The 25031-nt window shown below is 40.7% G+C and overlaps 1 protein-coding gene across 2 annotated transcripts in view; it reads right to left on the reverse strand.

The window, feature by feature from the left end:
* Window positions 1-25031, reverse strand: part of mllt3 (MLLT3 super elongation complex subunit) — an 88432-nt gene that overhangs the window by 3191 nt on the left and 60210 nt on the right. For both annotated transcript variants that reach the window (XM_062994087.1, XM_062994086.1), the window contains exons 8-12: window positions 11093-11165; window positions 9254-9392; window positions 7848-7947; window positions 3331-3399; window positions 3159-3230 (exon numbers count right to left, since the gene is read on the reverse strand). In XM_062994087.1, the coding sequence (XP_062850157.1) occupies window positions 3159-3230; window positions 3331-3399; window positions 7848-7947; window positions 9254-9392; window positions 11093-11165 (453 nt within the window). The remainder of the gene's footprint in view (window positions 1-3158; window positions 3231-3330; window positions 3400-7847; window positions 7948-9253; window positions 9393-11092; window positions 11166-25031) is intronic.

Raw genomic sequence — 25031 nt, forward strand, 5'->3', positions numbered from 1 at the left:
TTTCTAAACAAAGCATGTTCATGCATCACTGATGAAAAAAAGCATATAAAGCTAAGTGACCAAATCAATTTTTCCAGTTTTTTGGCTTTGTGGAGCATGGTAAAACTACAGATAATTATGTCCATGTTTATGGCTGTGGAACAAGACTGTGGAATACTTCAGGCAAGATTAGTGTGATCATGACATGTGCACATGCTTCCAAACTTGTTCGGAAAATCCCAAACACATGCTCTTCTTTTTCATTTTAGATTCTGTCACAACAACAAGGCCTCAAAGCATTTACCGTCAGAGCATGTCAGACACTGAAGGAAATGGAATATTGGCATGATAATGCTGTGAGTAAGAGTTTACACATCACAGGTAAATTGTTCCTTGATTTTCCAGCTTATTTTTCAAGTGAACACATTCCATATGCTCATTCAGTATACAGTGTATCACAAAAGTGAGTACACCCCTCACATTTCTGCAGATATTTAAGTATATCTTTTCATGGGACAACATTGACAAAATTACACTTTGACACAATGAAAAGTAGTCTGTGTGCAGCTTATATAACAGTGTAAATTTATTCTTCCCTCAAAATAACTCAATATACAGCCATTAATGTCTAAACCACCGGCAACAAAAGTGAGTACACCCCTAAGAGACTACACCCCTAAATGTCCAAATTGAGCACTGCTTGTCATTTTCCCTCCAAAATGTCATGTGATTTGTTAGTGTTACTAGGTCTCAGGTGTGCATAGGGAGCAGGTGTGTTCAATTTAGTAGTACAGCTCTCACACTCTCTCATACTGGTCACTGAAAGTTCCAACATGGCACCTCATGGCAAAGAACTCTCTGAGGATCTTAAAAGACGAATTGTTGCGCTACATGAAGATGGCCAAGGCTACAAGAAGATTGCCAACACCCTGAAACTGAGCTGCAGCACAGTGGCCAAGATCATCCAGCGTTTTAAAAGAGCAGGGTCCACTCAGAACAGACACTCAGTTGGTCGTCCAAAGAAGCTGAGTGCACGTGCTCAGCGTCACATCCAACTGCTGTCTTTGAAAGATAGGCGCAGGAGTGCTGTCAGCATTGCTGCAGAGATTGAAAAGGTGGGGGGTCAGCCTGTCAGTGCTCAGACCATACGCCGCACACTACATCAAATTGGTCTGCATGGCTGTCACCCCAGAAGGAAGCCTCTTCTGAAGTCTCTACACAAGAAAGCCCGCAAACAGTTTGCTGAAGACATGTCAACAAAGGACATGGATTACTGGAACCATGTCCTATGGTCTGATGAGACCAAGATTAATTTGTTTGGTTCAGATGGTCTCAAGCATGTGTGGCGGCAATCAGGTGAGGAGTACAAAGATAAGTGTGTCATGCCTACAGTCAAGCATGGTGGTGGGAATGCCATGGTCTGGGGCTGCATGAGTGCAGCAGGTGTTGGGGAGTTACATTTCATTGAGGGACACACGAACTCCAATATGTACTGTGAAATACTGAAGCAGAGCATGATCCCCTCCCTCCGGAAACTGGGTCGCAGGGCAGTGTTCCAGCATGATAATGACCCCAAACACACCTCTAAGACGACCACTGCTTTATTGAAGAGGCTGAGGGTAAAGGTGATGGACTGGCCAAGCATGTCTCCAGACCTAAACCCAATAGAACATCTTTGGGGCATCCTCAAGCGGAAGGTGGAGGAGCGAAAAGTCTCGAATATCCACCAGCTCCGTGATGTCGTCATGGAGGAGTGGAAAAGCATTCCAGTGGCAACCTGTGAAGCTCTGGTAAACTCCATGCCCAGGAGAGTTAAGGCAGTTCTGGGAAATAATGGTGGCCACACAAAATATTGACACTTCAGGAACTTTCACTAAGGGGTGTACTCACTTTTGTTGCCGGTGGTTTAGACATTAATGGCTGTATATTGAGTTATTTTGAGGGAAGAATAAATTTACACTGTTATATAAGCTGCACACAGACTACTTTTCATTGTGTCAAAGTGTCATTTTGTCAGTGTTGTCCCATGAAAAGATATACTTAAATATCTGCAGAAATGTGAGGGGTGTACTCACTTTTGTGATACACTGTATATGCTCATATATCATTATTCTGGTTATTTATTTATGCCCACTATTAGTTTTTGTCTTAACAGAGTACTTGACCTAAGTACTCTAAGTATCAGAAAACTTAATCTGGTACCTACCTACCTACCTACCTACCTACCTACCTACCTACCTACCTACCTACCTACCTACCTACTACCTACCTACCTACCTACCTACCTACCTACCTACGCTTGTGTTCTATTAACAGTAGAGAGAAACTAGTATTCAAACACTTGTGATTTTATTATTATTCCAGAGCATACAGCTACTGCACATTTACACACAAATGCCATTTAACATAGTTCTTATACAACGATATGTTTAAACATCAAATTAATATTTTTCTAAAATGCGACAGAGCCATAGTATACTTTCAACAACTCTGTCTATTCAATTGGTCCAATAATCCACGTCATGGAATGGGATATATCCAACAAGCTCATGTTTAGGGGTCCAAACTTTTGGCCATGTAGTGTAAGTGTAATTAGAAAGCCTTTTTCTTTAATTAAACACTCAGCTATTTTATTTCTCAGTAATAATCACTCAAAAATAGGTTAGTGTAGTTTGGTTCAATTACGTTTTTATGCATTTGTAACTTTTTTTGTAATAAAAAAAAAAAAATCAATAATAGGCACTCAGGTGATGCAGTAAATTGTGCTAGCCAAGTACTGCAGGGATCCAGGGTTCGCAGCCCCAGCGTTGTTATTGGCCTGCTGGGCATGTATATACAGACATAACTGGCTATGTCTGAGGCGGGGTTGGCCAGGGCCCCACTTTGTATTGGCATCCTGTTCTGGGAGTGTTCCGGGGGGGCCTATACTCACCATGACCAGAATAAAGCGGTAGTAAAAAATAAGAGACTTTTTTATAAAGAATTAAGCTGCAGTTTATATAAATATCTCGAAATGAACCTATTCATATTTTACATAACCATAGTGTCAACATGTTACAGGCTAAAAATCAATAATAATAAAAAAAAGTTTTCTTACAAGCGTATGGATAATTAAGTAGAACATACATAAGTCCTACAAAAGAACATATTTTATTAACAACAGAACATTTAAACAGTACCTGCTGCAATATGTGTCTCTCTCTCAGTGCCATCAGTCTTCTGTGGAGCTCCACCAATTCATCCAAGTAAGCCTGAAACAACATGCATCATCAGCCTGTAGTATTAAACAGTGTATAATCCAGTGGGGAATCTGGAAACTGTGTAAAGTGCTCTGATGGCAGTAAAGATCACCTTGTCACAATCAATGTTCTTGTTCTTGTCAACTTTTCCATGCCGTATGGGACTCTTTACATCTAGGATCTAAAAGGAAACAAAATATTTTCATAATTAAGTTTACATGCATTGAAAATAGAAAACCAGTCTTTTTATAATGACTGATACAGCCAGGTGTTTATAAGGATTATAAGGGTTTACACTGTCTAAAAATTACTTTGATTAAAGTTTAGTTGTTGTTCATATTTCAAGTGTGAGACTAATTAGCCAAAATGACATTTTTCCTAACCCATCTCATAAAAGGGATCAAAGGAATTGTGCCAATGCAAATGCAAAACTTTATTCTGGTCATAAGCATCGCCATTCTAGCACCAGGCAAACTGCGGATCCATGTGGCCAAACAGTTCCAGTTTGATTCATCTCCTCATAGAACTGTGTCCCAGAACTCTACAGGCCTGTCCAAATGTCTTCAGGTGTATTCCAGTCAACACTTTTATGCTTCTTGGTCAAGAGTGGTGTGTGTATTAAGACCATTAAGTGATCATCTTATGATTGCCGCTGGCATGTTTGACCCTGCCTTCATCAGGTCATACTGTAAGTCTTTTGCAGTATCATGGAGATTTATCTCTGCTGTCCTGATGAAATTGCTAAGGCCTCTGGATGAAAATGTGGACTTTCTCTCACGGCCAGACAGGTTTGCTGCTATGCCATAAATTTGAATATTCTAGACAATACTCCCAACTGTGTCTCAAGGAATGTTTAAGGTCTTCATCTCTATATACAGTTGAAACCAGAAGTTTACATACACTATATAAAAAGACACATGTGCATGTTTTTTCTCACTGTCTCACATGAAATCAGAATAAACTCTTCCTGTTTTAGGTCAATTAGGATTACCACAATTATTTCTATGTGCTAACTGCCAGAATAATGAAAGAGAGAATTTTTTAAGGCAATTTTTATTACTTTCTTCAAAGTCAAAAGTTTACATACATTTCATTAGTATTTGGTACTGTTGCCCTTAAACTGTATGACTTGGGTCAAACGTTTAGGATATCCTTCCACAAGCTTCTCACAATAGTTGGCAGGAATTTTGGCCCATTCCTCCTGACAGAACTGGTGTAACTGAGCCATGTTTGTAGGCCGCCTTGCTCGCACCTGCCTTTTCAGCTTTGCCCATAAATTTTCTATAGGATTGAGATCAGGGCTTTGTGATGGCCACTCCAAAACATTGACTTTGTTATCCTTAAGCCACTTTGTAACCAGTTTGGCAGTATGCTTCGGGTCATTGTCCATTTGGAAGACCCATTTGCGCCCAAGCTTTAACTTCCTGGCTGATGTCTTGAGATGTTGCTTCAGTATTTCCACATAATGTTCTTTCCTCATGATGCCATCTATTTTGTGAAGTGCACCAGTCCCTCCTGCAGCAAAACAACCCCACAACATGATGCTGCCACCCCCATGTTTCACAGTTGGGATGGTGTTCTCAGGCTTGCAAGCTTCCCCCTTTTTCCTCCAAACGTAACGGTGGTCATTATGGTCAAACAGTTCAACTTTAGTTTCGTCAGACCACAGGACATGTCTCCAAAAATTAAATTCTTTGTCCCTGTGTGAATTTGCAAACATTAATCTGGCTTTTTTATGTTTCTTTTGGAGTAATGGCTTCTTCCTGGCAGAGTGGCCTTTCAGCCCATGTCGATACAGTACTCGTTTCACTGTGGATAATGACACACTCTTACCAGCTTCAGCCAGCATCTTCACAAGGTCTTTTGCTGTTGTTCTTGGGTTGATGTGCACATTTCGGACCAAAGCACGTTCATCTCTGGGACACAGAACCCGTCTCCTTCCTGAGCGGTATGATGGCTGGACATTCCCATCTTGTTTGTACTTGCGTATAATTGTTTGTACAGATGAACGAGGCACCTTCAGGCATCTGGAAATTGTACCCAAGGATGAACCAGACTTGTGCAAGTCCACAATTCTCTTCCTTATATCTTGGCAGATTTCTTTTGACTTTCCCATGATGTTACACAAAGAAGCAGTGTGTTTCAGGTGTGCCTTAAAATACATCCACAGGTGTCTCCACTTAACTCAGATGTTGCCAATAAACCTATCAGAAGCTTCCAAAGACATGACATGATCATATGGGCTGTCCCAAATTGTTTAAAGGCATAGTAATCTTAGTGTATTTAAACTTTTGACTTTGAAGAAAGTAGTAAAAATTGCCTTAAAAAATTCTCTCTTTCATTATTCTGGCAGTTAGCACATAGAAATAATTGTGGTAATCCTAATTGACCCAAAACAGGAAGAGTTTATTCTGATTTCATGTGAGACAGTGAGAAAAAACATGCACATGTGTCTTTTTATATAGTGTATGTAAACTTCTGGTTTCAACTGTATATACAGTGTATCACAAAAGTGAGTACACCCCTCACATTTCTGCAGATATTTAAGTATATCTTTTCATGGGACAACACTGACAAAATGACACTTTGACACAATGAAAAGTAGTCTGTGTGCAGCTTATATAACAGTGTAAATTTATTCTTCCCTCAAAATAACTCAATATACAGCCATTAATGTCTAAACCACCGGCAACAAAAGTGAGTACACCCCTAAGAGACTACACCCCTAAATGTCCAAATTGAGCACTGCTTGTCATTTTCCCTCCAAAATGTCATGTGATTTGTTAGTGTTACTAGGTCTCAGGTGTCCATAGGGAGCAGGTGTGTTCAATTTAGTAGTACAGCTCTCACACTCTCTCATACTGGTCACTGAAAGTTCCAACATGGCACCTCATGGCAAAGAACTCTCTGAGGATCTTAAAAGACGAATTGTTGCACTACATGAAGATGGCCAAGGCTACAAGAAGATTGCCAACACCCTGAAACTGAGCTGCAGCACAGTGGCCAAGATCATCCAGCATTTTAAAAGAGCAGGGTCCACTCAGAACAGACCTCGCGTTGGTCATCCGAAGAAGCTGAGTGCACGTGCTTAGCGTCACATCCAACTGCTGTCTTTGAAAGATAGGCGCAGGAGTGCTGTCAGCATTGCTGCAGAGATTGAAAAGGTGGGGGGTCAGCCTGTCAGTGCTCAGACCATACGCCGCACACTACATCAAATTGGTCTGCATGGCTGTCACCCCAGAAGGAAGCCTCTTCTGAAGTCTCTACACAAGAAAGCCCGCAAACAGTTTGCTGAAGACATGTCAACAAAGGACATGGATTACTGGAACCATGTCCTATGGTCTGGTGAGACCAAGATTAATTTGTTTGGTTCAGATGGTCTCAAGCATGTGTGGCGGCAATCAGGTGAGGAGTACAAAGATAAGTGTGTCATGCCTACAGTCAAGCATGGTGGTGGGAATGCCATGGTCTGGGGCTGCATGAGTGCAGCAGGTGTTGGGGAGTTACATTTCATTGAGGGACACATGAACTCCAATATGTACTGTGAAATACTGAAGCAGAGCATGATCCCCTCCCTCCAGAAACTGGGTCGCAGGGCAGTGTTCCAGCATGATAATGACCCCAAACACGCCTCTAAGACGACCACTGCTTTATTGAAGAGGCTGAGGGTAAAGGTGATGGACTGGCCAAGCATGTCTCCAGACCTAAACCCAATAGAACATCTTTGGGGCATCCTCAAGCGGAAGGTGGAGGAGCGCAAAGTCTCGAATATCCGCTAGCTCCGTGATGTCGTCATGGAGGAGTGGAAAAGCATTCCAGTGGCAACCTGTGAAGCTCTGGTAAACTCCATGCCCAGGAGAGTTAAGGCAGTTCTGGGAAATAATGGTGGCCACACAAAATATTGACACTTCAGGAACTTTCACTAAGGGGTGTACTCACTTTTGTTGCCGGTGGTTTAGACATTAATGGCTGTATATTGAGTTATTTTGAGGGAAGAATAAATTTACACTGTTATATAAGCTGCACACAGACTACTTTTCATTGTGTCAAAGTGTCATTTTGTCAGTGTTGTCCCATGAAAATATATACTTAAATATCTGCAGAAATGTGAGGGGTGTACTCACTTTTGTGATACACTGTATATATATATTGGTCTTTTGATGCAATGAATTGATTTACTCTTACAGCTTTTGTGACAGCTCCTTAGTTTTCATCATAGTTGCAACACACCTTGTAAATGAAGGGTGGTTATTGAGTTTCCAGTGGTTTAGTGATGTAACACAACTTTAGGTCATACAGACTAGCAGTAGGTTAGAGGATCAGCAATATAATGTAGGGGTTGAATAAAATACTCTCTTAAATACTACTCTGGTCATTTTCTTTTACTTCATTTAAAGCAACATCTGACTCTACAGAAAGTTTACAGTATAAATCCCAGAGTAAACATTTATAAGATCTTCCTTATTTTGAGGGATTTAATATTTCCAAATGCAGCTGTACATCTAATGCTGGTGCAGATTTATAAAAATATATATCTGTACTGGTAAGCATGCTGATCACAGATATACATAAATGCATTCAAATCACATCCAGACATTTGAGACATTTAAAGAATTTATTTTATTTTACCTGGTTATTGCTGGACTTCAGGAGAGGCGGCACTTCATTATGATGGAGGGGTGATGAGGTGAAGCTATTCTCACTTTCACTACCATCACTCAGACTCACCCTGTGATCAGAACACAGACAAGTATGACATGCAGAATCTGCTGTTCTAAAAACACTTCTTTCAAAACTTAAACCAGTCATAAATGTAAGCTGTAAGTCATATATATAAACTGTAGACGCACACCAATGCAAGTAATAATTACAACAATAATTGTTAAATATAATACTACTAAAGAATGCAAGGTGGAGTAGGGGATGTTAAAGGAGTTGATAATATTTAAACCTTTTAGTTGGCAAAAGCCATTAAAATCCATCCTACCCTTCAGAAAAGAGAAAAGTAAGCTTTAGTATTTAAAATTAGGAACATGTTCGTTCACCACTTAATTGCCTTTGACGCAACCATGTTAGGTAATCATCAAAACAAGCCAGAAACGTATTTCATTTCATTGTCAGATTTTACCACTGCTTTATTCTGGTCAGGGTCATGGTGGGTCTGTTTTCCCCAGAATCAACAGGTGCATTGCAGTAACAATCAATTGCAGGGCCTAGCCCCCCACCACAGACATAGACAATCATGTCTTTATATAGATGCCCAGGATATTTTACTGCAGTGTTGGTTTTATAAGTTGTTGTTATTTAACTCTCTAAATGCATGTTATTTTATGGTTGTGTGATGTCACATCTTTTGTCTATATACATTTTATATAATCATGACATAATAGTAATAATAATAATAGCATATTACTCCCATATTTAGAGGTCACCACGGTGGATTCAGTCCGTATACCAGACTTTGCAGTTGTAGCCTAGTGGTTAAGGTACTGGACTAGTAATCGAAAGGTTGCTGGTTCAAGCCCCACCACTGCCAGGTTGCCACTTTTGGGCCCTTGAGCAAGGCCCTTAACCCTTGATTGCTTAGACAATATACAGTCACAGTACTATAAGTCACTTTGGATAAAAGCGTCTGTTAAATGCCAAAAATGTAAATGTTTTGCTGGATGTTCTTAATGACACAACCTTACTATTTTTACCCAGGCTCGGGACCAGCACTGAGAGCGCACTGAGAGCACCTCACACTGGCTAGGCTGTGTCACAGCTCAGATACTCATGTCAGAATTCAAACCACTGATCACAGGATCTCAGCAGCATTGAACTAGCTGAATAATAAATATAATTAAGTGTTCTAATAGACATTGAAAAGATTAAAACACCTTTTACATCACTGGGAAACTGATAAAAAATGTAAACAAGACTAAACTGAATTATGTTCATAAATGATTATATAGTGCACCTATAAACATGAGCAGAGCTTCTCTGTAAAACCACACTTCTCTGAAAGAATACGCAGAAAGAAACAGGGTGTTTACCTGCGATGGCGATGAGTCATGTGTGTATGTAGAGGTCGCTCCATGTCTGAGTCCATGTCATTATCCTCATCCTCCTCTGACTCATCTTCATGATCATCTGAGTGCAAATCTGGAATTACCGTCTGTAAAGGACCCAGCACTGTGCATCCAAAACACAAAACATTTATTCCTTAACTGTCCAACAAACTACATTTGAAGGCATTACATACACCAATATTCAATATTTAATTGTTCAAGTTCTTTCAAATATGGTGAACATTTGGAGAAAGCTGGGCTTGCTTGCTTACAACCCTATTCCTAATTATAGAATAGACGTGGCCTTACTATCTTTCTTGCTAACAAATGAAAATGTTGCAGATAAACAGCTAGCATCTTTTCGTCCTATTGTTGGGTGAAAAAACAAAATCTGCTGTTGTATTTCAGGAGCTAATATTCTAGCCCAAGCAACTTTAATACTAAAATATGCCAATGCACTCTCCCTAAATTTGTGCTGGCCAACACATTACCATACAAGGAGTGTGTTTACAAGCCCACTAAATAAGGAGGCTAGCACATGCCACTGACTACATTTTTACACTGGCCAGGTGGAGATTCTTACAGAAAGCCTTGGCACATGTAGAGGACCATGCTCCTCTCTCTGTATTCATCCGCTTACTGTGTCAGCACCTCAGCCAGACAGTAGGGGTCGCTGTTGCAGCAGCAAGAGATTATTCTCCCTCCAGTCTACCCTCCATTAGACATAGTTGTGTTGGTTGAGTGCCAGGCTTTAAGCATTGCAGAGACTCAAAAACAAGGCTTGTGGAGGGCTAGCTGCAAAGTGCAATGTACAACAAACTTTATCAGCATTACTAAACCACTGTTCCACATGAGCAACGAATAATAATAACAAGTATTCTAGTAGACATTTTAAAAGATTTTAAAACACCTGTCATGCATTATTGGGCAAATATGTTAAAATCATGAAAAGGTACTAAAATCAGCAGCTAAACTGAATAAATTGCCTTTATTGTTATTGTATGTTTCTTGCACAGAATATTTCATTGTATTTTTTTTATACACTGTCACATATACACCAACCAGGCATAACATTATGACCACTGACAGGTGAAGTGAATAACACTGATTATCTCTTCATCACGGCACCTGTTAGTGGGTGGGATATATTAGGCAGCAAGTGAACATTTTATCTTCAAAGTTGATGTGTTAGAAGCAGGAAAAATGGGCAAGCGTAAGGATTCGAGCAAGTTTGACAAGGGCCAAGTTGTGATGACTAGATGACTGGGTCAGAGCATCTCCAAAACTGCAGCTCTTGTGGGGTGTTCACGGTCTGCAATGGTCAGTATCTATCAAAAGTGGTCCAAGAAAGAAAAAGTGGTAAACCGACGACAGGGTCATGGGTGGCCAAGGCTCATTGGTGCACATGGGAAGCAAAGGCTGGCCCATGTGGTCCGATCCAACAGACGAGCTACTGTAGCTCAAATTGCTGAAAAAGTTAATGCTGGTTCTGATAGAAAGGTGTCAGAATACACAGTATACAGTATATATTCACCTCACCTCAATTTCGTTGTACACTATGCAAAGACAATAAGGGCATCTTATCTTGCATGTCTTTGCACTGTGAGAGGAAACCGGAGCTCCCGGAGGAAACCCACACAAACACGGGGAGAACATGCAAACTCCACACAGAAAGGACCTGGACCGCTCCCCATCTGGCAATCAAATCCAGGACCTTCTTGCTGTGAGGCGACAGTGCTACCCCCTGAGCCACCGTGCCACCATAATTTTGCATTTAAATTCACTTGTTGCATGTAGAAGTGGAATACGAGTGGCTGAGCTTACCTTGTCGCTTATGTGTGGGTCTGTAGCCTGAACTTGTACTGGAGCTCGAGCTGGCTGGACTGGGCTGCTCTGACTGAGGATAAAAGGATAAGAAAACAGAAAGAGAGTGTAAAAATGTGCTTTCATCCACAAATATAAACTGTATAATCAGCTTTATAATAAACTTTCAACAGATAATTTACGACCTTGTAATGTAAAGTTAGTAACATGCCACTGTGATTGCACTGTCAGATCTAAATCATTTCTTGCTGCCACACCATATCTGCATCCAGTTTTAACAGTGAGAAAGACGCTCGTTGCTCGACCCTGTACCATTAGCTTCACTTCCCTCTCTAGGCCAGAGGATTTAATGGCTTCTAGCGGCACTTCCCCACTGTAAATCATGACCATGCACCAAACCCTAAATAAAAGCTGACATCCCTTGGGCACTGTATGTACTAGGAAGCCTAAACTCACACACACACATCTACTTAAACACAGCTTTTTTTTAACATTTGACTCAATTTAAAAATGCATAAATGGCTATTTTCTACTGAACAGCAAAAATATGCAGTGCCTTAGATGTCCAGGTACTTAAAATGTAGCTAGGAAGATCAACATTTTAGACCGAATCAGATTAAGTAGCAGCCTCTTCAAAATGTATAAACAAACTGCCAAATACATTAAGATTTCGGAAGCACTTCTGAACTCAGCAGGTCATATAACACATATAAAAAAATGCACAGGAGCAGACTTGTGACTGACAGTATCATAGAGGTAACGGAAAACTACAAAGTCTTTTATATTCATTGTGTCCCTCCAGCCTTCCACTCCAAAGCAGAAGAAAGTTAAATTAATTAAATTAAGGATGTCAAAGATTAACCACGTAACCCATAACAGACACAAGAGTCATTGTTTGTATTAATGCTGTCACTTAAAATATCATTTAAATTCAGTTTAAGCTTGATTTCAGTTGAGAAAGCAGCTACAGTGTGTACAAAGTAAGAATTACAATACATATTTTTATTTAAACAAAAATGATGTGGATATTTTGCATCATATCTCAGTATGAAGGTAAAACTTCGCTTATCATCGTCACATTACTGTTGTCATCATGAACTTTAATATACAGACTGCATCTTAATTCATGCTTAGCATGTTTAGTTAGCTAGACCGACTGGTTTTGCTTATTGTGTTTATCTTCACCTTACTGATGTACAGGGGCAGTTGTAGTTTAGCAGTTAAGGTCCTGGACTAGTAATTAAATGGTCACTGGTTCAAGCCCCACCACTGCCAGGCTGTCACTGTTGGGCCCTTGATCAAAGCCCTTAACCCTCAATTGCTTGGACAAAATACTGTCACAATACTGTAAGTCGCTTTGGATGAAGGCGTCGGCTAAATGCTGAAAATGTAAATGTAAAAGTACACTACGTGTCACTACATGTCACTGTTTAATAATAAATAAAGCATGTGTGAATTACTCATATAAAACTCAGTGATGTGCTTTTTATTTTGATGGGACGCTTAAAGCTGGTCTGTTATCAGGTTAAAGAAATTGACACAATCTGCATCCCTAAAATACACCTTATTAAGTACTCACATATATCTTTAGCAACACTTGCTTGTAAAGAATAAGGCAGTAAGACACATGCCAGGCCAATTTAACAGATGCTCTGCTCCAAAAAAATAAAGACACATTTAAAAGTAATTATACTTTGAATCAGTGAATCACGGCATCCTCTTGTCCACTCTCTCCAACCTTGGAGTAACAGGTTCAGCATGGCAATGGATGACCTCCTACCTTGAAGGGCGCTCCTACCAAGTGTCATGGAGGGGATCCATAACTCCCCCATGCACTCTCTCAACCGGTGTTCCTCAGGGCTCTGTACTTGGCCCACTTCTTTTCTCTATCTACACCCGCTCTCTGGGTAAGGTCATAGCCTCCCATGGCTTCTCCTACCACTCCTATGCAGATGACACTCAGCTCGTTCTGTCATTTCCTCCTTCAGACACACAAGTCTCAGCTCGCATCTCAGCATGTCTGCGAGATATCTCACAATGGATGTCAGCTCATCATCTGAAAGTTAATCCCAGCAAGACAGAGATGTTGCTCATTCCCGGAGATCAGTCTCCAACCCAGGACCTAGTCATTTCTCTTGATGACACCCAGATCAGACCATCTGATAAGGTAAGAAGCCTTGGTATTGTCCTGGATAATCAGCTGACCTTCTCTCCTTACATAGCCCACATGACAAGATCGTGCCGGTTCCTCCTGTACAACATCAGGAAGATTCGACCATTTCTCTCCAGGGAAGCTACCCAGATTCTGGTCCAATCACTTGTAATCTCACGGTTGGACTACTGCAACTCCCTCCTGGCAGGAGCTCCCATGTCCACTATTAAACCCTTGCAGCTCATTCAAAATGCAGCTGCCCGTCTGGTTTTTAACCAGCCCAAACACTGCCACATCACCCCACTGCTGTGTTCTCTTCACTGGCTTCCTGTAGCTGCATGCATTCAGTTTAAAACACTAACGCTCGCCTACAAAGCCAAAAATGGACCAGCCCCAAGTTACCTTCGAGGCCTAATCAAACCCTGCTCTGTACCACGCAACCTCCGAGCCACTAGTCTCGCTCGACTTGAGCCTCCACCCAGGACTAAAGGAAGACAAGCATCAAGGCTCTTCTCTGTTCTAGCACCCAAGTGGTGGAATGAACTTCCTCTGTCTGTCCGAACATCTGAGTCTCTTGCTGTCCTTAAAAAACGATTAAAAACCCACCTTTTTACTAAACACTTAAGCTGACTTGTACCTATTTAAAGCACTTCTGTAAGTCGCTCTGGATAAGAGCGTCCGCTAAATGCAAAAAATGTAAATGTTATAAATGATATTATACAACCCAGCAGCATGTTACATAATACACTAGTTCCCACCCTCTGAGACACTGATGAGAGCTCTTAAGTTCAAATCTCAGCTCTGCTACACAGACATCATTGGCTACGTCTGAGGTTGGGCAGGCTGAAAGGATTCCTGACACACGCCTGCACTGAGATGGTGAATAACAGAGTAAACCAGCCTCGTGCAGGTGAAAAGAAGTGGTTGGCTACTATATGCATGCAATGGATTGGCTCTCTGTACAGTGTTCCTAACTTGTGCCCAGTGTTTTCCAGTGGAACCAAACCCACCGCAACCCTGACCAGGGTAAAGTGGTTAATATATAAAACAAAATGAAAATTAAATAAGTGACTTTAGTGGCATACTACAGATTGAATTCGATGTGTGAACAAAAATGACACCACTGTTACTTCGACTTGCATTTGAGGGACAGTGAGAGTAAAGTGGTAAAGGCGCCAGACTAATCAGAAGGTTGCCTGGTTCAAGCCACTTAATCGCCAAATTGCTCCTGTTGGGCCCCTGAGCAAGGTCCTCAACCCTCAATTGCTTGAATAGTATTTGGCATGCTAGATGCCATAAATGTAACTATAGAGGAATGTACATTTGGATGCAAAGTAGATACAACAACAGAATATACATTTCAGTAATTAATGACCTATTTCTTCCTATTTATTTCCTTTTTGCTTTTGACTATTCTGTATTTTTTTAATTGTGGCATATGTAAAACAAAAGCATCCGATTTTTCTGTAAACACACTGTTTAACTTTTTATTTGTTGCTAGGTAGCAGCTAAGTAAATGCAGCTAGGTAAATGAGGCTAGGTAAATGCAGCTAGGTTAAAGCAGCTAGGTAAATACAGCTAGGTTAAAGCAGCTAGGTAAATACAGCTAGGTTAAAGCAGCTAGGTAAATACAGCTAGGTAAATACAGCTAGGTTAAAGCAGCTAGGTAAATACAGCTAAGTTAAAGCAGCTAGGTAAATACAGCTAAGTTAAAGCAGCTAGGTAAATACAGCTAGGTTAAAGCAGCTAAGTAAATACAGCTAAGTTAAAGCAGCTAGGTTAAAGCAGCTAGGTAAATGCAGCTAGGTTAAAGCAGCTAGATTAAAGCGGCTAGGTAAAAGCAGCTAGATTAAAGCGGCTAGGTAAAATCAGCTAAGTAAAATCAGCTAGGTAAATGCAGCTAGGTAAAAGCAGGTAGGTTAAAGCAGCTAGAAACACAGCTAGGTACATGCAGCTAAGTAAATGCAGCTAGGTAAACGCAGCTAGGTAAATGTAGCTAGGTAAATGCAGCTAGGTAAATGCAGCTGGGTAAATGCAGATACGTAAATGCAGCTAGGTAAATGCAGCTAGGTTAAAGCAGCTAGGTAAATGCAGCTAGGATAAAGCAGCTAGGTTAAAGCAACTAGATTAAAGCGGCTAGGTAAAATCAGCTAAGTAAAAGCAGCTAGGTAAAATCAGCTAAGTAAAGGCAGCTAGGATAAAGCAGCTAGGTAAATGCAGCTAGGTTAAAGCAGCCAGGTTAAAGCAGCTAGGTAAATACAGCTAGGATAAAGCAGCTAAGATAAAGCAGCTAGCTTAAAGCAGCGAAATAAATGAGGATAGGTAAATGCAGCTAGGTTAAAGCAGCTAGGTTAAAGAAGCTGGGTAAATGCAGCTAGGTAGTTTGTAACTGAGGTAGTAACAGGAAAATAGTAATTCATGTGAGATGACACCACAGTTTTATTCACAGTAAGAAAGAACTTTAATGTGTGATGGTAATTTCCAAACCAAAAAAGATTCAGCATGAGCGTACGTGTTTGTAAAAACACTTAGCATTATCACTAACTAAACTAAGCTAAGTGCTAAGCTCTTACAAATGTCAATGCTAAATCTCTTACTCTTTAAGTTGGTATGTCAGTGTACTCATGCCAGTACATGTAATACAGTGTTTGTTTCAACTCTGAATGTGGGACTGTTAAGGATTATTAAAAAATCATAAAAAATACAACTTTAGCATGATGTAGATTTAGAGTAAAGCTAAAGTAAGCTGTGTTGTAAGTGCGCTTTTAATGGTCAGTGTGAATCTGATTGAAGCAGATTTTTCAATGTGGTTAAGATTAAAGGCTGCCACTAAGGGGGAAATGTGACAGCTTTACTGGGCAGACTCCCATGGGTTGAGGTATTTACAACACCAACACACACACACACACACGTGCAGCCAAAACACACACATAAGCCATTTCTCTAACTTGCCAGATATCCCACAATTTCCATTCAGTATTGGTTCAAAAACAAATTTGGCCCCTAAACAAGGCCCTTAACCCTCAATTACTTAAATTGTATTTGGGCATTTGCTAATGACTTATATAGTATAGAGGTATGTACAACACCAACACACACGTGTGCGGCCAACAAACACACAAACCATTTCTCTATTATTCCATGACCGAGATCCCACAATTTCCATCTTGCACTGGTTCAAAAACAAATAACAAATATCTAGTATTTACAACAAACAGTAATATTTAAACACATGGCATGAATGATCTGCTTGTTCACAATGGAAACAACCACTCCAAATAGTCTCCAAACTGCAGAGAACAAATCCAACACGTGAACACCCTTCCACTAAGCTTGGGCTATGAACCCCGGCTACACTGATCACCAGGCTTTTTGTAACAAATGAACCACACATGAAAAGGAAGAAGCCCCTCCACCCCCCTCCCCAGAGGCCCTGCCACATTGGCGGTCCAAACTCTCCACTTGGCCCGGTTTTGAGGGTTTCGAGTTTCACATTACGTTCACCCCGCATTTCTTTGTGGCTTGTAACCCCGTGCTGAAAGCCCCGTTTCTCAATGCTCTGCGCTCACGCTGAAGGAGGAGGAGAGTAATACTTTGAAATCGGTAAGCATGAAAGTTCAGCGCAATGCTATTAACTTAATTCCTGTTGGAGAACAGCCCCAGAGGAAATGTAAAAGACGCCATTAAAGTTCTTTTTAATTAATTTGTTTACATTCCTCTCGGATGAGTGAGTGAAACAGAATAGGGGCTCTGAAAGAAAACGCAGTGCGCAGAACATCTCATCTGACCCTACAGCATGAGGTACATTTGCAACAAAAAAAAAAAAAAAAAAAAAAAAAAACTAACAGTCCCCGCTAAAAACATCACTAGACAGCAGCAAAGGAAATGCAGAACTAAAATGCCTCTTATTAAAAGGCAATGACAGAAGTCCTTATATAATAATATTGATTCATAATTTTTCAGTCAAGGCGCTTGGGTGGCGCAACAGTAAATTACGCTAGCCCACAATCGCCAGCGGCTGATCGGGCTGCTACATTTGAAGGGGGTTGGTTGAGGCCCCGTGATGGATTGGCGTCCTGTCTAGGGTGTGTAACTGCATCTGTCCCAGTGATTCCTAAAGCTGCGTATTTCATTTGCTCCATGTGCATTTGCTGTCCTTGTATGGCCCAGCCAAAGCCCAGACTTTGATGGCAAATGAAAAATTGGCAGTTGACAAACACTTGCCATCCAATCGGATGGTGCTTAAGAGGATCTGCCGAGTAGAATGGAATAAACTGCTCAAATCCTGGTGTGCAAAACTTATAAAGATGGATCTAAAATAACCTGCAGCCACAGTTTAAACTATGGGGGGATTTGGGACGGAGGGGGTCTGACCCTTGTAATTAATATTTGGACCCCCTAAAAAGAGGTAAAAAAAAAAAAAAACAGTTTGGAGGGAGGGGGGTTGGTCTGTTAATTAGCTAAACTGTAACTTCCGGCAAAGCTTATAAAGTAGCTGATATTAGCATTTATCAATATGCAGCTGACATAACCTAATTGTATTAAACAAGAAATGCCTTTTTTGGCTTGTGCAACTGCAACCTTAATAAAGACACAACCAATAATGGGAGTGAAGGCTGGCAGACGGGATGAGAAATGTTATGGCCCACTTTCGGGATAATTTCGCGATTTTCCGGGATATATACAGTGTATCACAAAAGTGAGTACACCCCTCACATTTCTGCAGATATTTAAGTATATCTTTTCATGGGACAACACTGACAAAATGACACTTTGACACAATGAAAAGTAGTCTGTGTGCAGCTTATATAACAGTGTAAATTTATTCTTCCCTCAAAATAACTCAATATACAGCCATTAATGTCTAAACCACCGGCAACAGAAGTGAGTACACCCCTTAGTGAAAGTTCCTGAAGTGTCAATATTTTGTGTGGCCACCATTATTTCCCAGAACTGCCTTAACTCTCCTGGGCATGGAGTTTACCAGAGCTTCACAGGTTGCCACTGGAATGCTTTTCCACTCCTCCATGATGACATCACGGAGCTGGCGGATATTCGAGACTTTGCGCTCCTCCACCTTCCGCTTGAGGATGCCCCAAAGATGTTCTATTGGGTTTAGGTCTGGAGACATGCTTGGCCAGTCCATCACCTTTACCCTCAGCCTCTTCAATAAAGCAGTGGTCGTCTTAGAGGTGTGTTTGGGGTCATTATCATGCTGGAACACTGCCCTGCGACCCAGTTTCCGGAGGGAGGGGATCATGCTCTGCTTCAGTATTTCACGGTACATATTGGAGTTCATGTGTCCCTCAATGAAATGTAACTCCCCAACACCTGCTGCACTCATGCAGCCCCAGACCATGGCATTCCCACCACCATGCTTGACTGTAGGCATGACACACTTATCTTTGTACTCCTCACCTGATTGCCGCCACACATGCTTGAGACCATCTGAACCAAATAAATTAATCTTGGTCTCATCAGACCATAGGACATGGTTCCAGTAATCCATGTCCTTTGTTGACATGTCTTCAGCAAACTTTCAGAAAGCAGGCTTTCTTGTGTAGAGACTTCAGAAGAGGCTTCCTTCTGGGGTGACAGCCATGCAGACCAATTTGATGTAGTGTGCGGCGTATGGTCTGAGCACTGACAGGCTGACCCCCCACCTTTTCAATCTCTGCAGCAATGCTGACAGCACTCCTGCGCCTATCTTTCAAAGACAGCAGTTGGATGTGACGCTGAGCACGTGCACTCAGCTTCTTTGGACGACCAACGCGAGGTCTGTTCTGAGTGGACCCTGCTCTTTTAAAACGCTGGATGATCTTGGCCACTGTGCTGCAGCTCAGTTTCAGGGTGTTGGCAATCTTCTTGTAGCCTTGGCCATCTTCATGTAGCGCAACAATTCGTCTTTTAAGATCCTCAGAGAGTTCTTTGCCATGAGGTGCCATGTTGGAACTTTCAGTGACCAGTATGAGAGAGTGTGAGAGCTGTACTACTAAATTGAACACACCTGCTCCCTATGCACACCTGAGACCTAGTAACACTAACAAGTCACATGACATTTTGGAGGGAAAATGACAAGCAGTGCTCAATTTGGACATTTAGGGGTGTAGTCTCTTAGGGGTGTACTCACTTTTGTTGCCGATGGTTTAGACATTAATGGCTGTATATTGAGTTATTTTGAGGGAAGAATAAATTTACACTGTTATATAAGCTGCACACAGACTACTTTTGATTGTGTCAAAGTGTCATTTTGTCAGTGTTGTCCCATGAAAAGATATACTTAAATATCTGCAGAAATGTGAGGGGTGTACTCACTTTTGTGATACACTGTATATATATATATATATATATATATACAGTATATAAAAATCCCACTGGTTGTCACTATACAATTTCCACTCTACTTGCTCCTACGTGAATAAGAGATTATACAAGGGATCTTCAAAAAGTTTCAGCACTCTTATATTTTGGTTGGAAGCAGTGAGGGTGGGAGGGGTAGTAATTGGTCGTGTCTGAGAGACTGTGAGAGATCTTATAGTCCGGATTTAGCGCCATCTGATTTCCACCTTTTTGGACTGCTCAAAAAAGCTTTAAAGGGAAGAAGATTTTTATGTGATGATGGTGTGAAAGCAGTGGTGCATCAGTGGCTACGCTCTTAACCAGAAAAATTTTTTGCTGATGGAATTTAAAAGTTGGTACGACGCTGAAAAAAAATGCATCAGAAGGTGACTGTGTAGAAAAGTGATTTAATTTGTTTTTGAAATTCTTAATAAACGGAGTTAAAAAAAAGTGAAGAAACTTTTTGAAGAACCCTCGCATATATACCCACACTGGTTGTCTCCGCTTGCTCCTTTGTGAATAAGAGATTATATATTTTTGATATTTCATTCTTTATTATTAACTCCAAAAACATGTTATTCATCAAAATAAGTGATTAATTGTAGGTACATGGCTAAATTTACAATTATAATTATATCAAGTCCACAACACAAAGTGCACAAAAGTCTATTTCTTAGTCTTCTGTACATTCTTTAGCATCTGGACAGCCTTAATACATTTAACAAAACACCAAGTCACCAGTACCTCCCAAATGCTAGGCCCCACCGTCAGACATGGCAAATAACATCAGTCTAGACGCTTGTCTGGCTGATAACACTATTGTGATTCGAAACCCGGATCCTAGTGGTATTGAGCTACCACATTTTATAGCTGCGAAACCTGAACGCCTCAGTACAAGAACAGATGAATGAATGTAATGCAGAAATGTTCCAGTGGCATAACATACTCAATAGATAAGCGCAAAGTTAAATAGTACATAGCAATAGAAGATATAGCAGCCCCAATTATTTTTAAAAGCCTCTGTGTTTACACTAAACCCACTGCTTTACTGACCAATAAAAAGAAACATATTTAAATGAATCTTTTTATAAAGCTTGATGCCAGGGTAACATCCACACTGCAAGAAGCCTAGTGATGTATTAGCTTTTTAATGTAGGGAAGCTTTTAATTTTATAGTTCCGATGTCTAAGTTTTATAGAGCTGTGAGCTAAAGCATTGTGAAATCTAACTACTATTTACAGATTGATTTCATTAGCAATCTCAAACCTAACTTCTAGTAAAATGTTATCTGTCTTAGCTGGAGGAAGCATTGTTTAAAAAGCTGAGCTTACAAAGCAACAATAAAACGTGGGTTTTAATGTTCCTGGTAGTGTTGTGATTCATGATAAATCCAAACAAACTAACCTGACCAAGACCAATTGCAAAAACTGGTAATGACACAACTGAGAGTAAAACATGAGGCTTAGTGCGAAATTTCGCTTAAAGCAGGCAGGGTGGTAAATGCCCTTTTAGCCCCCTTGCAGAGCCTTAGGAACTGCAAAGCACTACTTTGATGTTTTTTTACAATCTTTTTTTGTTTTCCCCCTCCTTTTCCTTTTTCTCTTTCCACCTCTTTGCATTTTACTACCTGTTTGTCTGTCTGGGAGTTTCAGCCCACATCAAACGCGCTGTCAATGCGCCAGGTTGTAAATCACTGTGCCTTTCTCCAGTCTGATGGCCCCCAATCTAGACACTTGTAAAAGCAAAGCAAGAATAATCCCACACTACAGCACTGCTAGAACCAGTAGCATTACTCATATGGAACGACTGGCGAAACTTGATGTTCACGTATGATGTAGCTTCTAAAGATTTAACCTGGTTGATAGTTAGTTAGCGCAGGCAAGCTAAGCTGTTAGAGTGTTGAGTAGGATCTCTATCTAGCTGTCATCCAAGCTTGAGTAATGGCTAAGAAGTGGTGCACTATAAAACGCAACATTACTTTTTTACAGCTACTCAAAAAGAAGCCTCCAACCATGAATAGTGCAGTGAAATAAACCAGTAAAAATAAATGTAGCATTTAGCTTAATTAATTCTGGCTTATAATGACACACGACACAAGATAAGCAATTGCTTATACCTACAAAAAAAATCCCAAAATGTGTCACCGTCTGGAAAATGAGGCTTAAATCCTGCAGTGTACCCTAGGCATGACTTCCCCCACTCTGTCCTTGGGTAAAACCCAAAATGTATTAATTTTATTTGACTTTACTAATCACTTACAGGTTAAATGCTACCTAGAAACACGTAGTGCAAGGCAGGAATACACCCCTTAAGCAAATCCACCATGGAGCATCAAAAACTTACTGATTTATTCATCTAAGGACATTCAAGAGACAACTATGCAAATCCTCTCCAAGACAGTGACTGAAAATGAGGAGCAAACCCAATTCCAAGGACCAATGTTACTGGGTGACAAGCTGCACCAGCCCTAAAACCATTAGAAATGAAATGGAAAAAAGGGAATGAAGTGGATTTTGTAATTTCAGTTGTGTTTATTAAAGCACCTTTTAAAGATCCAATCACATCTATTCTAAGCTTGGTCCCAGAGTCAAGCTGATACTCTGAATTTATCTGTGGGTACAACAGTTTCTCATCCAAGGAGGGGGTGACTCGTGTATCACGTACCTCCTGTCCGACTTTTACCGCCAACGACCAGGCGGCAGTTACCAAACAAATAACATGGTGGCAGCTCACTTCACACTAGCCGACAAGAGGCAAGCTGCAGAAACTGTGAACAAAAGGCTTAACAGCCATCATAGCACCCAAACGACCAAAATGATGCAGCTGGGCTTGAGTTTTTACGACCGTCACCTCAACTGCGCCGCCATAAATCTTCAACTTGCTCTAAAACTGGTGACTGGCCTAGCGTAAGGCCTTTGTCCCATTCCCTTACCAGCCAGCACAGCCCCTCCACAGGAACGTCATAAACAGATTTAAGTGTACAGTTAAACCCTGCACCCCTAACATCAACCTCTAACAGACATTCATTTGAAGATCTGACAGAACAGCACTGCCAATAGTGGAGGTGATTGGCTGTGTCGTTTCATTGAGTAAGGTGAATGTGACTGGAAACATGACTTAACAGAGATGTCAGAAAAGCTTGAGTGTGTCTGTAATGGTTATAAGCGATTCACATGTGATTAAAGAAGGGCATAGATGAAGGGGTCTACACCATACTACTGCCTCAATGCATTATTTGAATTATTTCGGAATTCCCAAACAATGTTTTGAATTAATGGCTAAATGCCAAATTTACAAATCATGCAGTAATGCTACACACATTCACAGTGCAAATAAACTGCTTAAACCTTATTATACAGCATGTGTCTGCTTGGCATAGTCAGTTAATAGGATGCATGTCCATACAATATGTAGACTGTAATGTATTTGTGAAGGAAAAGTGGTTTAAAACATCGGTTAAATTGTTTCAAAAGGTAAAGATTGTAAGCCTACCAATGGCAAGATCTTGAGATTGAATCCCAGGAGGTGCTTTCGACCCGATCAGGCACCTAAACAGTCATAATTGGCCACTGTGCAATTGCCACCTCTGCTGTCAGGTCAAGACTCCTGTACGAATAGTCTTATTTGTGGAAATCATAGTGTGCCTGTCTGTGCATGATACAGTTCTCTGTGAGACTCCACCACTAGCAGGTAAAAAGATGGAACTAGTGTGTTGGAGGGGACATGTGATAGAGCCCACCATGACCAGCACAATAATGGCACAGACAGCAAGAAAAGATGTAATGGGAATTGGCACTGATCAGATTGGGTGTAGGGTGGGTGAAGGGTTAAAGATGTGTCAGTATGTTTTATCACATTTTATCCTGGTAAGGGTCGTAGGGGAAAAAGCTAGAAACACACATTTAAGTTGCTCACCAATTTAACTGTTTAATTTAATATAGGCATTAAAAATGAGACCAAAAACAGCCTCAGTGGTAAACCAGAACTTAAGAATACAAAGGATTATTCTATAAATGGCAATAAAGAGTCTAATGTCATCTCAATACACGCTAAGTGCTAGTGTTAGCAAGCCTAAGACAGCTACAGGACAACATAATGCAATGTCTCCAAGTTTTGATATTTACTTATTCTGGAAAGAAGAAAAGAATTAAGACCACAGTGTTAAACATGCTCACCCTATGTTACTGAAATGCTAGACTCTCACTGCACACACAGGTCTAATGTTTCAGCCTAATGTAATGTAAAGTGTGTGTGTGTGGCGTGTTTGTTCCTGTAAGATTTATAGATGGCACTTGGGAAGTTTCTGTTTAATCAGGAGTGGTGCTCAGTCTAAAAGGTTCAAGAACCACTACTAGAAAGTCCACATCCTGCACGCATACACTTAGTAAGTGACTTTCCTAAAATTCAGATGTGTACAACAACTGTGATACTCTAGTCATGCTAAATAAATAATAACTAATAAACTCTTGAAAATCAGGTACTTGGGTGGAGCAGCGGTTTATTGAGCTAACCCACCAATGCTGAGATCCAGGTTGGGATATCAATGGTGCTATCGGCTATAAATCTGAGGGAGGTGAATGGCCAAAGCCATAAAAAGATTGGCCCTGTCCAGGGTGTTCTTACCAAGTTGCGACCTGTATTTTTTGGTGGATTTAGACCAGTTGCAACCCTGACCATGATAAAGTGGTTACTCAAAATGAAATTAAATGAAAAATTCTGAAATCTGTAACAGTGATAAGTGATATAGTGCCTGGAAAGTAGCAATACCTTAGTTTTGCCAAAGTACATCTGGCCTAAACCTGAACAGTCACACTGTTTTCCAATGTTTTATCAAAAATATATATTGTATTCCACATATGTTCTGGTAATCATGGTGTAAAAAGAGTTAGCCAGTTTTAACCACCACTAAATACTTTGCCTTTCTGTAACTCATGATTGGCTCCCACAGCTGTTAGCCACACTCACAATTGAGTTGCTGTATGCACAGAATTGGATTCAGGCTACTGGAGCTTCCAGACATGGCAACGTGTGGAGAGAAACACCTGGCATTTGTTAATCGTCATAAACACAGACGTTTCTTTTTTCCTTTTACTCTTTTTTAGGAAGAAGGATTAAAGACACTTGGGTTTTTCGCTGCACCCCTCCTCCATTCTCCTTGGGTTCCATAAAACCATAAATCTCGTCTCACCACTTGCTTTCAAGCTAATAAACCAAGCCTCCCTTAGTGCGCCTTTCTTAAACAAAATGAGGACACGGCACTTGTGTGCCGGTTCCAGCAGCTCACTCTATTTCCTTAAATGAAGGCATCTTGGGCTGCTCTAGACTTTTCATGGAAAATACTTTGAATGGTTCTTAATATTTGCTCTAAACCTAAACTGTCCCGTTCAGCTGTAAATTGCCAAAGTGCTACATAGCTCAGGAAATAACATGAATGATTGTTGCTGCCAC

Source organism: Trichomycterus rosablanca, chromosome 4, assembly GCF_030014385.1.
Source record: "Trichomycterus rosablanca isolate fTriRos1 chromosome 4, fTriRos1.hap1, whole genome shotgun sequence".
NCBI classification, from domain to species: domain Eukaryota; kingdom Metazoa; phylum Chordata; class Actinopteri; order Siluriformes; family Trichomycteridae; genus Trichomycterus; species Trichomycterus rosablanca.